The following is a 15,170-nucleotide window of genomic DNA, read 5'->3' on the forward strand; positions in this document are numbered from 1 at the left end:
AGGAGCATTTGTTTGTTAAGGAGGATGGCTGTTCCCCTTGTTGAAGTTGTGTGCCTCTGTGCGCAAGCACAAAATATGTGAGGTCTAGGTAGCTAAGGGTGGGCTGAAAAAATGGAGCGAGTCCAAACGTCTCCTCGAAATGGCTGCTTTTCATGTGCACATTCCTTTTAACACAAGGTTCAGTACCCAGTATTGCCGGTGTGTAAATACCAATGTGCTGCTATGAATTTGGAAGCCCGTAATACTAAGAAAAACAAACGAAAATAGGAAAAAAAAAAAAGCAACCCTGCATGAGCTTTAGCACGCAGAAGTGCGAGCTGCAGCCATCACCTGACCTTTGTGTCTACGATTCTCGTAGGCTGCCGTAACAGCTGTGCACAGACTGCTCTTTGCAGAGCTGGCTGCGCATCTTAAAAGGTGAATCAAAACAGCTGTGCTTCAGCTCACACAGCTTTAATTCTTTTCCACCCGTTTCCTTTCTTTCCTTTGTTTTTGTTACCCCATCAAGAATTTTTAAAAGCCACGTGAAGCATAAGTTCTGCTTTACATTCTTTTTGTATTTGAATTCTTCGTTGCTGCTGCTGCATTTTTTCTCGAGTGCTGTTTTTCTGCCCAAGCTAGATAAGCACACATGTGGAGGGGACAAATTCTTAAGGGAAATGAAAAAATGAGCCTGCAGATAACATGGATGAAACTTCTATTGATAGCATTTCTCTTTTTTTTCTTTTCTTTTTAATGGTTAATCCTAGAGGTGCTATTTGAACTTCACATTTAGGGGAAATAATTCCTCGTAATTGAACCTTTGTTACTTTGGAGGCGGGTATGAGATAGTTGAAATGTCTCACACTTGGACCTCTCTAGAGAACTTTAGCATATGTGTGTTGGCATTAGTGTTAATGTATTTCATCTGTCCATGTGCCAAACTGAGGGATGAGCAAATGATAACATGAAAAAAAAAAAAAATTCAGCGAGACCCAAAGAATCATATGAGTGTTTCCCATGGTTATGCATCTTCAACATTGTGCCTGGGGCTTGCTTAAGGAAAGCAACCTTGGCAGCGCACAAGGCAGCAAGTTGCCAAGTGACGCACTTTCACTCTGGGATTTTGTTATAGATGCTTCAGCTATTTCACGCATATGCTAGTTGGGGCAGCACCTGCTGCAGCAGTTTCGGCAGAAACTTCACTTACGTCTGAAAGTTTTGGGCACTCTGAAGAACAAGTGCGAAAATCATGGGTTACTCGATAAGACCCTGTGTGTGCAGGTGCCCTCTTGCACTGGTTGTCACCGTGACACGTCACACGCGAGGGAAGTTTTTGTCAGTCAGCATGCACTTGCAGCTGCAATTTTACTCTCCTCTGGTGTTTGACTTCTTTTTTTTTTTGCAGCGTTGCAAAATCTCTTTCATGCAAGGACTTCAATGGAAACTTCAGAATTTTGCATTATTTTTAGACACTCTGCAATATTGTAATTCAAAGAAATCTTTTTAAAATGTAAAAATATGTCAGGTACCCCAAAGTATTGTTAATGATGCTTTAATGAAACAACAGCAAATGATACTCCTATTTATTTGGGACACCTTGAATGGAGGACTTTTTTTAACTTACAACAAAGATTTAAAAAATGTGGTACTAAAGCACGAGTCTAGTTTTAACTTGATGGACACTTAAGAATCAGCTAATTGAAATGGCAACTGAGCTATAATTTGGTAATCAGCTTTTTAAGGAGATGACCTAATGCTGGAAGGAGGCCCTCCCAAACTGGAACGAATCTTATTGGTTGCTCCACCAGAGATTAGCTTTTGTGACAAAAGCAGCTAGAAGTGGCGCTCCGACGTGAGCAGCGCCATCTTCATGGGGAAGGTACGAGTGATAATGTGGCAACTTAAAGGGGCGATGCAGACGAAACACAAGTTTGGTTCATTCGAAAGATTGCCTTGTCAGAATCATTCTGACACCACTTTCAACGTAAAATTCGCTCAAATAAACTGTATAATAAGGAAAAAAGGGAGTGGCCATGCTACCCACTAGTTCATTTCCCACAACAGAACTTGCCCAGCTGTGCGATTGGCTGAGGCTGGTAAAAGCAAACGCAAGTTAGGCAGGGCTTATAAGCTTGCCAAATGAGCTATTTGCTTTTAAATTTAGGGCACATTCTTTTTATAGCATTAAGAATTGCGGGGTGAACAATTAAAGTTACGAACGAACAGGTAAACGTTGAAGCAGTTAGTGCAGCACTTGGCTGGCTGACACTGCCTAACACAGCTGTTGGATGCGTTGGACTTGTCTGACACAACGCTGACCAACTGGCATAAGTGGCACGGTCACTTACATGACCATGTTTGTCGGGTAATAGCTTATGTTTTAGGAAATGATTAGCATGAACCTTAATAAAAATACGGCAGGTATAGAAGTTCGGCCAGAAGCAAAGCGCGAACACTGGCACTTCAGTGGTATTGCAGCGCCATCAATGGAAGTGGGCGATAAACAATATAACCAAACAGCCATCTGTGAGATGGTAGCAGCCCTGGTCAGCAAGCTATCTTTATTTTAAGGCCCTGCTCTGGATGAGTCATTGTCGACGTGATGAAAATTTAGCGGGAGAATTAAAATTTTGGCTTAAAATGTTTAATTTCTCAGTGAATAAAGCATCGTTTGCTGCCGGACAAGCGCTGAGGGCACTATAAAACAAAATCTGTCGAATAGAACAAACTTGTATGTTTTCTGCATGGCCCCTTTAATCAGGTATCTGCTGCCACTTTGCTGTGGCCCACTTTGTCTTACAGGTGCTGCCATCGTTACATAATAACTTGTGGAGTTTGCAGGAAAAGCTGAAAGCATTTGAATTCGTTCCCATGCATGGCAAAGTTCTTTGCGTTCTTGGTAGGAGTACAAGTGCAATCGAGGTCAAGCAGTGGTGCTTAACCACATTTAAAATCTGCTTCATTTGCTTTCTTACAAAGAGTACCCTGAAGTGCTTAACTAAAAGTCTAATCCTAGCTGAGTAGACAAGTTACTGTGGTGATTATTTGAATTTCTGATGCCTGCCTTGATAGGCGGGTACAGGGACTAAAATGGGATACACCTAACTGTAATGCTTTGTTTTCTAATTTGCGGCATTTTTTGGAAAGGAGAGCACCCTGCGTGCTTGCGGGCATGCACTTGCACACTCGCTGTTTTTGCCCCAAACCACAGTGGTGGCAAATTCAAAATATAAAACTACAGTAGAATCTCGATAAACGGAAATCGCTTAAACGGAATCGCCGCTTAAACGGAACAGTAGCCAGTAAGTTGGTTGGTTTTGTATTCAGATAACGTAAAAAAACTCTCGGTAATCGGAACTAAAGTTTCCACGTCACCGTTTAAACGGAACCAGAAATGGAACTTCTTGTGAAACCGATTGGCATGAGAATCAGCTTTTTACGGTTCCGGCTGTTTCGTGATTGTTTTTTTTTTCCTCCCTCCTCGTAAGCCTCATCTCGTTAGTGGTCAGCCGTGTTAGCGCAACGAATGCAACATCGCAGTTCTTGTTCCAGTCGTATGGTCTCGATTTAAGACGCCGAGATTACGGGGCTCTGGTCCCATTGCCTCGTTCGTGCCATCGTGGTGCTATTCGCGCTTCATTACCGCGTTGCCGTCTTCTACATTCGGTGGCTCGTAAGCACTCGCGAAGTTGAGGCCTCTAGCCTCCGTGAAGATGCCGTTGCAAGGACTCAAACAAGCATATTTGATGCATTTTATGCTCAGGGACTCATTGTTGCCAAATTAACTTTGTGAGTGCTGTGCCTAAACCTCTTTTAGTTTTCATGCTTTCTGAAAAACTATCAGCTGCATTCACCTTCTGATGCTTCGAGTTCCATGAAATGGTATTGATAGTGTGTACGCACATAAATTTGCGCTTTCATACATCGATCTCGGTAAACGGAACTCCTGTTAAACGGAACTAATTTTTTCTGGCCCTTGAAGTTCCGTTTATCGAGAGTCTACTGTACTTTGATATTGTTTGCAAAATGACAGAAGGTTCAAAGTGATAATTCATTTTTCTCTTTCTCTCTGTTCTAGGCCATAATCATTGTGGTTACAGTTGCTTTTGTTCAGGTAAGTGCTTTACGTAGCTTGCAGTGAAAGAGTAATTAAAGAAGATTGTGTCTTTCGTACGGCACCACATTTCTCGGCAGCAGGCAGAAAGCGGAAGAAAGGATAGGGTAGGGGGTGAGTTATGACAAGTGCAGGTATTCATCTGCCCCTTTGAGGCCGCCGTCAAGAGATGCAGGCCCTTCTTCCCAAGGCCTGTCGCTCGAGTGCGGGGAGGAGAGGAGGGAGGGGCTCTGTGACTGAAGGCAGTCCTGTAGGAGGGAGTGCGGGCAAGGGCCAAGCTTCAGGCACTGGAGCCAGGCAGGCCAGGGGCGGCTGCACAGTCCAAGAGCAAGGAGTAGGAGGAATATGCTTTTATTGTAGCAGCATTGTGCGCTGTGGGCAGAGTCCTTAGCCCAGTAACCCGTCGTCGCCCGATGCACCAGCTGCGGCTGGCCTTCCAAGGCGAGAACTGGTCAGCTCTCTCTCCCCCTGCTCGTACCTGGGGTTGGGGATAGTTCCAGCTGCTGCGTTCAGTTGACAGGCCCACACTGTGTCGCGAAGTGTTGCAGGCTCTCCAAAGTGTGGGCAGGTGGAGGTGCAAAGAGTAGGAAAAAATGATGTGTAAGCAGGTGGGACGCAGAAAGGTGTTTCTATCTGTCTTAGCACCGTCTCTTGCGAGGGAAGGGTAGCCTGAAGGGATGCCTTGCGGGAGAGTTTATAATGTTGCGTTATTGCCTGGTGTGTAAGTAGCGGTTGGTCCACCCCCTGCTGGTCGTCCCGTGAGGCCCAGCCAGTTCCCACGGAAACTGGAATGAACGGGTGGCCAAGCACAGTGGTGATGTTTTGCTTGTGTGGCTATTCTCACCCTCTCCCATTGATCCCGTGGGAGGGGACGGGTTGCAGGGGCAGCCCCGTAGCCATGCTCCTGGATCCTTGACCTCCCATCCTGGAGTGTGGCAAATGGGTGACCCCCGGAAGGATTTGTGCACAAAACGGGCAGCGTTTCATTGTCATCAATAGCTGGTAGGGGGTTTTGCCGGCTGTTCGTCATGTTTGCGTCGCGATCATCACCACCACCAACCGAGGCTTGCCTATAGAAGGTGCGTCACAGCAGGTGCACTTGTGTTGCGGTGAAGGCAGCAAACCAATCATCACCCAATCTCTTTTCATGTTAAGTTAGGGGCGAAGTAAAGCTAAACAGCTTTGCATTGTGTACTTGGCTGTGAATCTACCATTGGGTTTTGAAAAAAATGATGAGTGAGATTGTATATGGGTATCTATGGAACTCTGGTTTTACTTCAGACGCAGCTAGGTGCAAGGTGTAGTCCAATTGACGATTAAGAGCCATCTGCGTAATTTCGTGTACAATTTGGTACCCATAGGTACAAAGGTGTGTTGCCTTTATCAATAATTGGAGTTTTCTCGCATGCAGGAATACCGGTCTGAGAAATCGCTTGAGGAGCTGAATAAATTGGTGCCCCCAGCCTGCCACTGGTGAGTGTCCCACGGTCACTCTGTACAAGTGGGCTGCACAAAGTGCTCACTGGGAAGCTCAGCAGGGACTTTTTATTTTCTCATCTTCTCCGGTGCCATGCTTCAGGGCACTGAATATTTGATACTTGTTCTGTGGCATTTTCGGCTATTGATGAAGCAGCATGGGAAAAAAAGCTAGCAGAAAGACTTCTAAAATTGTTTAGTAGCAATCCCAGCCAGCACAGCATCATTGACTCGCTGCTGCGAAGAAGAGGGCATTATGAGGAGCTTTATGAAAATTTGTTTGTTGGGAAAGTTGGTGCATGACTTAGAAAGCAAGAGTCATTTATTTTGATTCTCCTTCTTAGCTTGCACTTTAATATTCAAACTTTTGTGAATGTGTTCAAAAATTTTTGTCATCTCCAGTTGACTAAAACTTCATTTTGTGCTTTTTAAAGGGTCCATGGAGACATCGCACACCTTTGTTTTATTTTAAAGAACTAGACTGATGACTTGCTCAACTACACCCCAGCCTCAAAGGACGTTGTTTTCACACACAAAAAAAGGAAATATTGTCAAACCATCAAAATTAGCGACGCACAATGTCAGCTGTGATGTTGTTGGGAAAATACCAAGAATAGAGTAACCAGTGCTGCGTCAACTCCATGTTAGCAGTCAAACAGGGCAGTCAAATGCAACCAGAAGAATTAATATGATCATACAATCATATTTATTAGCTGTAGTTCTTGTGGGCAGTTGCCATTCATGCAAACTGGTTTGTGGTATGTCGTAGCACCAGTGCAAGAAAGGGAGTGGTGATTTGCCACTTTTTAATATGTTCCCCTTATGTGCATAAGCATAAGAGGCTCAAACCGGCCGGATCTGTCCCGTTTATTTCATCTGTTGTCACCGTAAGAGCTCGCAGACATTAGTTGAGGGTGAAGCCTCCAGAGCGTGCCTGTGCTGCAAGGGAGCATGATGTCAATGGCAAATAGCCATTGCTTCGCCTTGGTGCCTCGGAGCAGCAGCATACCCATGTCAAAAGGGTGATGTCACGTGGCACGCATTGTGCAGCAAAGTTTTTCGTGCTGGTGCCCTGGAGCAAAAGCATGCCCTGTGCAAAAAAATTGTCAGCGGATCGGGAGAGGGGCATCATACCATGCTGGGCGAAAAGGCATAAAATTAAGTGTGCACTGAGTAACAAATCTAGATTGACGTAGCACCCCCAGATGATGTAAAGGAGTGCTACCTGGCTACCCATAGAATTTGCATAGTGAATCGTATCGGTCAGGAAAAAAAATACCCTCCTTCACCCCATTGGAATGAACTTGTTTGAAGTTTCTGTTAATATTGACACAATTGTTTGCGGTAATCTTTCAAGTGATCCAAACTTGTATTTTGTCTTAATGGGCCTTTTAAAACTGATTGGTTTGAAACTCGACAAAGGGTGACAGTCAGTATTAGAAAATTGCAGCAATTGCTTAATAAGTATGACTGCAAGTTTTAGACCTTGTGCATTGCTTAATGTTGCCTTTTTTCTTTTTTCTCTCCTTAGTTTGAGAGATGGCCAGGCAGAAACATTTCTCGCCAAGAATCTCGTTCCCGGTGACATTATTATTCTCAATGTGGGCGATCGTGTGCCTGCTGACATCCGATTGTTCAGTGTAAGTGCAGCTCATAAATGTGTAATGCTGTGCAGTGGGCACCAGCTGTTGGAGTGCGACAAACTCAGTGGCATGTGTAATGGAAAAAGAAATTTATATTATGCCTGAAAAAGTAGGCTGCCTAAAGGGACATAATGTAAAGATAAAGCATTCGGTAATGACTAGTTGGAGAGCTGCCAATCCACTCTCAGAATTTTGGCAGATTTTTATATGGATATCGAAACCACTGAGGTTGCGTGCTAGGCACAAGCTATCCGACTGGATGGCAAACTTAACAACCTACATTTCTTTTTTCTAAGCTGTTTAAAAGATGTATACCATTTTATTCTATACATTTATAATCTAAAGCGTCAGAATATTCAGTTCATTGCAAAGGAAGTCAAACAACTTTAGGTAGTAATGCTTTGTTGTGTTTTGTTTGAAACTAACCCATCAGGTGTTGCCAGCTGCCCTTTACCGGGAATTTGGAATGCCAGTGCTAAAACGGGTTTCTATGTTGTAGCTCCAGCAGCTATGCTAGCAGATGAGGTAAAACCATGTTCTATTGAGTGAGGTAGAAGAGGAGATAGAGCCATGTTTTATGCTTTTTCAAGAGAAATATATTCCAAGGAAGTCGCATAGGCCTCACAGGCAAAGAACAGAGACGATCCCAGTCGGTGACAACTGTGCTGTACGACACTGCTGCAGCTAGAAGCAGGGTGTCAGTGTTGGTAAATTGTTCTCTACGTTTGCTTTTTGGAGTTACTGTGAGCCATTCGCGGGCATTTTTCGTGAGGCAGGTCTTGCATAATTTAGTCTGAAATACTTCGAAGTTTGATTTCAAGGAAATTCAGGGGACCTCAACAGAAAGCCCACTAAAGTGAAACTTGCTTAGACAGAAAGTGAGCACCTTGTTATCAAGAAGATGTAAATTTACGCCCATTAAGTACATTGTTGAGGCTATGTATCTACAGAAATCTCACAGGTATTTGGAATAGTATTTGCCACCCTGCAAAATTTTTTCTTTTGCTGTGCTGATGCATGCAAAGCTGCTAATCCTAATTTAACCGCTGCCGACATTGCACAAAGGATGCATCAATGTTTGCTGCCAATCATGAGTTAACGCGTCATGGCTTTTTGAGGCGCACCCTGCCAGTGATGAGCTACCTTGGGAGGTAGTTGTGGTGGTTTTGCGTTGTGAAGGCCAGTGGCGTCGGAACCATTTCTCCCCTGGGGGAGCAAAATATATGCTACCACGCATCGTCGTCATTGTCATAATCATCATCATCATTTGAATATTAAAATTGTCAAAAATTTTCTTTGAGTACTTCTGCAGGGGCTATACAGTGGCAGTACACTGACTATGATACACAATCGACCCACCAGTTTAACACCAAATGATACAAAATGGAGTATTCGATCAACATCGCAGATTCTGGAGAGCACAGTAAAAAATCAACTCCTCCTCCTTAGGAGAAAGATGGTTAAAACGCGAAGCTTTCTCCCATGCTACCCGAGTTGAAGTGAATGTCCAAAATCCGCACTGCATGCTTCGACCGTGTCGGAATGGCGCAGTCGGGTAGACGCCGGCTTCATGACGGGCGGGACCCAGATTCGATTTCAAACACGAAGAGCGTTCTTTTGCCCCCTTGGGTCGCTTGACGTGCCTTCGCTTATCACCATCATTTTGTGAAACCCACAGCGTAAAGCTGGCTTTTCTTTAAAAAGCCAGTTAGGGACTGCACGGCGACTATGCCCGGTACGCAAGGAAACGGTAGAACGCACGATTCCGTGCCTTTATTTATCAATGCAAAAAGCAGTGTACATACAAATAAACAAAAAAATAAAAATAAATGTGCAAGAGCAATGCAGACTTGCTGCACGTTTATATGCCTCCTAACCGCGAACCTACTACGAAACATGCACGTTCATGCTACCATAATGAATGAAGGCTTCCATAATGAATATTTCCAAAGCAAAAGAGTAAAATACACAGATCAGTTGAAAAAGAAGTTATGCCAAGCATTGAATTGTGTATTGGGAGGCCTGTGTAATGAACTTGTAATATTTAGGGAAGGCGAAATTTAACAATGAGTTTATTAGAGTACGTGTATTCACAACGGATCATTTGTTTTAGTCCTGTACCGATATTTCTGATTTTCTGGTGTGCCAGTGTATAGGAAAATTGCAGTGGCACGATACGGACGCATTCATATTTCGTAATATATAGCCACACTCTTATATCTCTGCTGACATTTTGTTAGAGCGTGAGTGATTGTGCGACTGGTGCCAGCGGCGCCTATAGGGAACCAAAGTTTCCAAGTTAGCGTAAACAGATATTGCTCATGTACTGTTAGTGGAGCTGGCTAGTATCATGAGCCCAACACAGAAGGCAAAGCCAATATACCACCCAACCTTTGATTGATACCGCAGGCATCAAGACGCAAGATTAGCTTGTCAAATGCTTCATACAAAGCATTAACTATATATCTGCTGAAGACGGGCAACGTCGAAATCACTATTTTTTTTTTAAATTGGGGGCATTTATAGAAGCGAAAAATTTCGTTTAATTGGTGTCCAGCACCAGCGGCATCTCAACTAAATATCGTCTGGTCCTTAAGATTTTGCCGTCTGCAAATAAACCTAGCTTTCCCGGAGCTGTCTCGGTCTCAGCAGAAGTCTTCAGGTGCGTCTTGACTGGGGGAGCCGAGCTCCCCCATTTTTAAAAGAGGGGGAGCCATCGCTCCCCCTGCACTTTCCGTTCCGGCGCCCCTGGTGAAGGCTGTTTTTTTAAACACGAAGCATTTGTTGGCAAACCCCAGCAGGTTTTTTGAAGTTGAATGCAGCCCAGCATTATAGTGACCACAGTGCCTGCAAATGAAAAGAATCTAAGAGCATTATGAAATTGTACTGCGACAAGCACTGGGGAGGTACTTCATGTCGGCAAACCTTCTTTGTCACGAAGAGACATCAAGCCATTTGAGGCACAGTGTAAGTGGGCATGGTTTGGGCGGGTGGGAAGCTGCGAATTAATCCTGGTTGATGCTGTTTCTAAATGCCAGGGCAGAGCAGAGTTTCAAGGCTGTCACGGCACGCATTGATGGATGACCAAAAAGCTAACTGCAGACCGCCATAATAATTGTCGCCATTGTCTTTGTTGTTGACGCATGGAGCGTTGGAAGCATTGTAATTTTTTGTTCTTTTACATGAGAGAAGATGGCTATTTTCAATAAAAAACAAAAACTAAGTTCTAGTATGCTTGGGTTGCAAAAAACAGTGAAAAAAGTAAAAACTCCCCTTGCTTCCCTCCACTCCCCCACTCCTCAGAAAACTGGTCTAAAAAAAATTTTTGCATTCTTAGATTAATCTTTCTTTTTTTCCTTTTCTTTTTTCAATTTCGGGGCACTGAGAGGGTTTAACTGTTAACAAAGCCCCAACGCCTTGTGCCATGCAGCTTTGTAATAGTCTTGCACCATTATTATTATGGGCCTACCTATTCTGTCACCACCTCAACTTGCATGTTTTTATCTGCTAGCTGCTTCCGATTTTTCAAGCCATGAGGGAACAACTTGTAGGCTAGTGCACAAGATTCTAACAAAAGTTTAGTAATTACAGTAATTTGTACATTCACTCAAGACATGCATCTCCAAGATGAGTAGTTTAAATACTAATAAAAAAATTGCCTCTAATAAGCTTTAACTTCTTGTAAGTGGGGTGTTGCATTTATTGTCCTATGTAATGCTTATTGGGGTTGCTTATGTGGCTGCTTGTTTTTTCGAACAGCATCTTCACAGTTATGTTAGCATTTATGTTATGCCAACCTCTTACACCTGTGTTGATGAAGAAGCAGCACTGTCTTCGTTCTGCCTGAAATCTGTATTTATTTGTTTATTTATTTATTTATTTATTTAATCTGTTCTTACCACACAGGAAAGCAGAGGGTTTGCAAAGCATGTCCTGTAACCTTTTGTGGCTTCTACTTGGGATTAAAATGGTGAACCTACTGTCCGCGATACTACATGCTTTTCTGCTCCTTTCTGCAGGCTATTGATCTCATGATTGATGAGAGCAGTTTCACAGGTGAAACTGAGCCAGCAGCCAAGGTGACAGCGCCTCTGGAGAAGCCAGGCAATGGAATTACCTCCAAGCGCAACCTGGCCTTTATGGGCACCCTTGTTCGCTATGGCAATGGGAGGGTGAGTGTGGCCACCTGCCATCGTTTCACCTGGGTCATTTGACCATACTCGGGAAGGGGTGGGCCACGTTAGATTTCTTTCAGGGGGTTTGAGACATGTAGTCGGGCGTAAGTTTACGCAGGGGATTATATTAGGAAATATATATATATATATATATATATTATATAATCACCTAATATTAGGAAATATTAGGCGATTATATTAGGATTATATTCGCCTCGCAGTTCGCTGCGCAGTCCCGTTGTCGCTCTCGTCGTCAGGAGTGATGCGGGCCCGGGCCCCGGCTGCTGGCCTTGGAGCTGCGAGGAGCACAGAACTCCTGCAAACTTGAACTGTGGCCGCGCCCACACCGGGCACCGAGCGAAATGTCAAACTGGTCGTCCCGCATGGCAGTGGTGTCTTCACTCCCAGGACTGCTCACAGCCACAGTGTTCCATAGTAGACCTTCCGCCCGCTGCATACACCTGTCCTCTTTTTTGTGTTCGGGCTCTGCGGCACATTCTCCGTTGGGGATTGCCCGTGGTTTTGCTGCTTGTCTTCGTCTTTTGGCCACATCATCACAATGACCCCCCCCCCCCCCCCCCCCCGTTTTTGATAATTTTGCCATGCAGAGCTATTCACTCGTGCTTCCCATCACTGAAGAGGGTCGGGGAGTTTGTAGGGTAGGGGGCACTAAAACACCAAAAAACAATGTTCTTCCCAGAAGTCTAAATAGAAAAAGTCACAGGTATTCCACTTATGGCAATCACAAGTTTCTCAGGCGAGAAAGTCACAAGTATAGCACTCGGGTCAAGCTAATTCAGTGAAAGCAGACAAGCAGGTGAACGCCAAAACTTCTAAATGCAAATATAAATCAAACATGTCAGCGAAAACCTATTCACGTGCTTATGAATGGTAGTAACTGGCATTCATGCTGCATTAGCAACTCTTTATGCTGTGCATAGACAAATACCCCCTAATTCTCAAACCTGTATCGATCTGGTGTTATGCGGAAGCTGCGGCTACTGTAAGGGACATCACAGAGGACATCCCTGTCTCCTATCTGGTGAACAGTTCCTGGACTTCTGCTCGTCAGTGGAGTTGATCAAAATATGTTGCAAGATCTTATGAAGCTTTTGGTGTCACGTCGCACCCTCGGCCAAACGAATTTTTCCAGATTGCGGGTTGTTGTTCTCCATACCCCCAGGGTACCGTCTCTGATGTCCTCATGGGCCAATCCGAGAACCTGTTTCTGGTAATGTTTCGGGACTACTAGTTGTTGGAATGTCTGGCCGGTTGCGAGTTCGTATCAACGGTACAAAAGATTGTCATCATGAAGAAACGTGTAACGGTTGCCTTCTCTGGACGAAAACATCTTGCTCGTTTTGCGGAAGCAACTTTTCAAGGTCGAGTCCTTACGCTGCGCTTCCTCGAGTTGATCCTTGGGGATGTCAAGGCACCCTATGGGTGGTACTCTCGAGGGCGCAAGTTTGGACTTCGCTTTGGTGACGGCAGAAACTAAGGTGGGGTTGCCTTTGGATGCGGATTGCTCGTCGGCATTAGCTTTCCCCGCAGGTACTTCGGATCGGTTTCCCGTAGACTTGGTCAATTAAGGTCGTCCTAAATGGTTTGACTGTCGTGCCTGTGCTTCATTGGAGTGTCAAGTGCTCTCGTGCTGGAGTTTTTGACATTCTTGCAATGGACAGCCCTCCTGCTGAAACAATCGGGCTTAATGCTGGCATGGAGCTGTTGGCTAGATGCAGATTTCTTGGAGATTAACTGAAGTTTACAAACATGTAGAGTTGTTCATTGGCATGCAGCTTCACTGAGTTGATCCCCAAGACCTTTGACACATTAAGAGGGGTGTGTTGTGTTCTTCGGGTATGGTGGACACTGGCGGCCAGCCGGCCAGCTGAGCGCAGGAAAGAGACGTCTGCACGCAGTGAAGTCGAGACCCAAAGTGTTTGTTTATTCGTCAGGCACGCACGCTCGTTCGCAGTGGCGCGCCCTCTCTCCGATGGCGGGCTACGTACTACACAGGGTGGACCCAGGTTTTTTTTTTGTGTGTTAGAAGGGGCTGGGGGTGGGGGTCAACTTGTTAGGTCTGGTGGTGATGATAAGTATTCTTTCTAATTTTGCCAAAGCGCACTCTTATGCTTTCGATAAATGCACGGTACATGCGACACTTGTTGTAATGGCTATGTGGGTTTTTCAGAGGTTATGTTTGACGAAATATACTCACAAGTGCTGGGCATCAATGCAAGATAATATGTTTTTTGATGTTCTCTGAATCGGGCAGTATTGCTAGTTATTAGTCCTAGTAAAGTGGCCCTGATGAAGAATATTGGATGACCGTCAAACAGTATGAAATCAAAAAATATGTGCTAAACAAACGGCGAAGCGAAAGTAATCTTTGTTAGATTCTGTATATTAATATGGTTACAAAACGTTAAACTTCATGATGCATAGATGGTATTATTTGTATTATTTGTTCATAAATGACCACTAAATTCATAAAGTTTATAAATGACCATTAGATACACAAACACTCTTGTGCAAGGTTTTTCTAAAAGATAAAGACTCCCAGATGGTTCAGAATGGTCTATAACTTACCACTTCAGGTGTTTTTTTTTTTTTTTTTTTTCGCACGTTATACCCTAAATTTATGTTGGCCCATATCATAACATTTTGAAAAAAGTATCAATTCATAATTTCGGTGTTCAGATATCAAATGAAAAAATTAGTGAAAGGAGCCATTTATTTGTGGTGCATTCCTTTTATTAAAATGAAGCAGCCGTCTTCATCTCTGTTTTGACGTGCTGTGTGCAAGGGACCTACAAAGACCTAGACAACAAAATCAGAAAGCTTTAGGCAAAAGGAACAGGCGAGAAACAGGGAACGTGTTCTCTTTTGTTCTTTCTTTGCTGGTACTTGCAAGCAATGAGTCAAATAAGTGGTGAACAAGCAGCTAGCCCCTGTTTTAGCTCTGCTTTTGCATCCCAGCAGTGTCTATTATGAAGAAGTACTCGTGGAATTGAGCAGTCTGCCTTGCATGTGTGCTCTTTGATGGCAGGTGGTGGTGTTAGTGTGCTACACTCACCCTGGCTTGTGTCTTCTAGGGCATTGTGATAAACACGGGAGAAAAATCTGAGTTTGGGGACATCTTCAAAATGATGCAAGCAGAAGAGGTAAGGTGCAGTTTAATCTTCCACTGAGTGACAAATTGCATTGTTAGGCTCTCTAAAAGAGCAATACTTTGTTCAAAACATTTTGCTTGTTATGTAGCGTAAGCAAAGCTAACTATATATTTCACTTAGTAGGCAGTGTACTGTACTTCAAGAAACAATATTGAGGAAAGGGAAGTCGAGCACATTTCCTACAGAGAGCTCTGCTGCATGTGTCTAGGCCTTTTGCTCCATTAGCGTTCGCCTTCTTCTCATGTCATCTCGGTAGTAAGGGAGTCTAAGCTAGCCTTGGCTGATTGTACTGTTTGCCTTTCCAGGCCCCTAGTCCCTGGCTGTTACTGATGGAGCAATTGCTCTGGCTCTGTAGAAGGGTCACCGAGATGAATACGTCACTCTTTCATTTCTGGGTGCATTGTGCGATGCATTTTATTTCCCGATAGCTTGTGCGCTCTAGAGCCCTAACTAATTTCTAAAATAATAGGCATCTTCTTGAACTGGCCCAGTGACAAAGCCACAAGATTTCAAAGGGATTTGATGCTATGTAGCTCGTGTAAATGTCACAGTTATTTTATTCCTATTTGAATTCATTAAGGCATAATTTATGTAGAGAAAAGTGGAG

The 15,170-nt window shown here is 44.0% G+C and overlaps 1 protein-coding gene across 4 annotated transcripts in view; it reads left to right on the forward strand.

Annotated features, from left to right (window-relative positions):
- Spock (secretory pathway calcium atpase) overlaps positions 1-15,170 on the forward strand; it is a 54,993-nt gene that overhangs the window by 9,208 nt on the left and 30,615 nt on the right. For all 4 annotated transcript variants that reach the window (XM_077685961.1, XM_077685962.1, XM_077685960.1 and 1 more), the window contains exons 4-8: positions 4,061-4,096; positions 5,508-5,569; positions 7,104-7,212; positions 11,235-11,387; positions 14,486-14,554. In XM_077685961.1, the coding sequence (XP_077542087.1) occupies positions 4,061-4,096; positions 5,508-5,569; positions 7,104-7,212; positions 11,235-11,387; positions 14,486-14,554 (429 nt within the window). The remainder of the gene's footprint in view (positions 1-4,060; positions 4,097-5,507; positions 5,570-7,103; positions 7,213-11,234; positions 11,388-14,485; positions 14,555-15,170) is intronic.

The sequence above is a fragment of the Haemaphysalis longicornis genome, unplaced genomic scaffold (genome assembly GCF_048455015.1).
Source record: "Haemaphysalis longicornis isolate Haplotype H1 unplaced genomic scaffold, Haemaphysalis longicornis Haplotype H1 scaffold_1, whole genome shotgun sequence".
NCBI lineage: Eukaryota > Metazoa > Arthropoda > Arachnida > Ixodida > Ixodidae > Haemaphysalis > Haemaphysalis longicornis.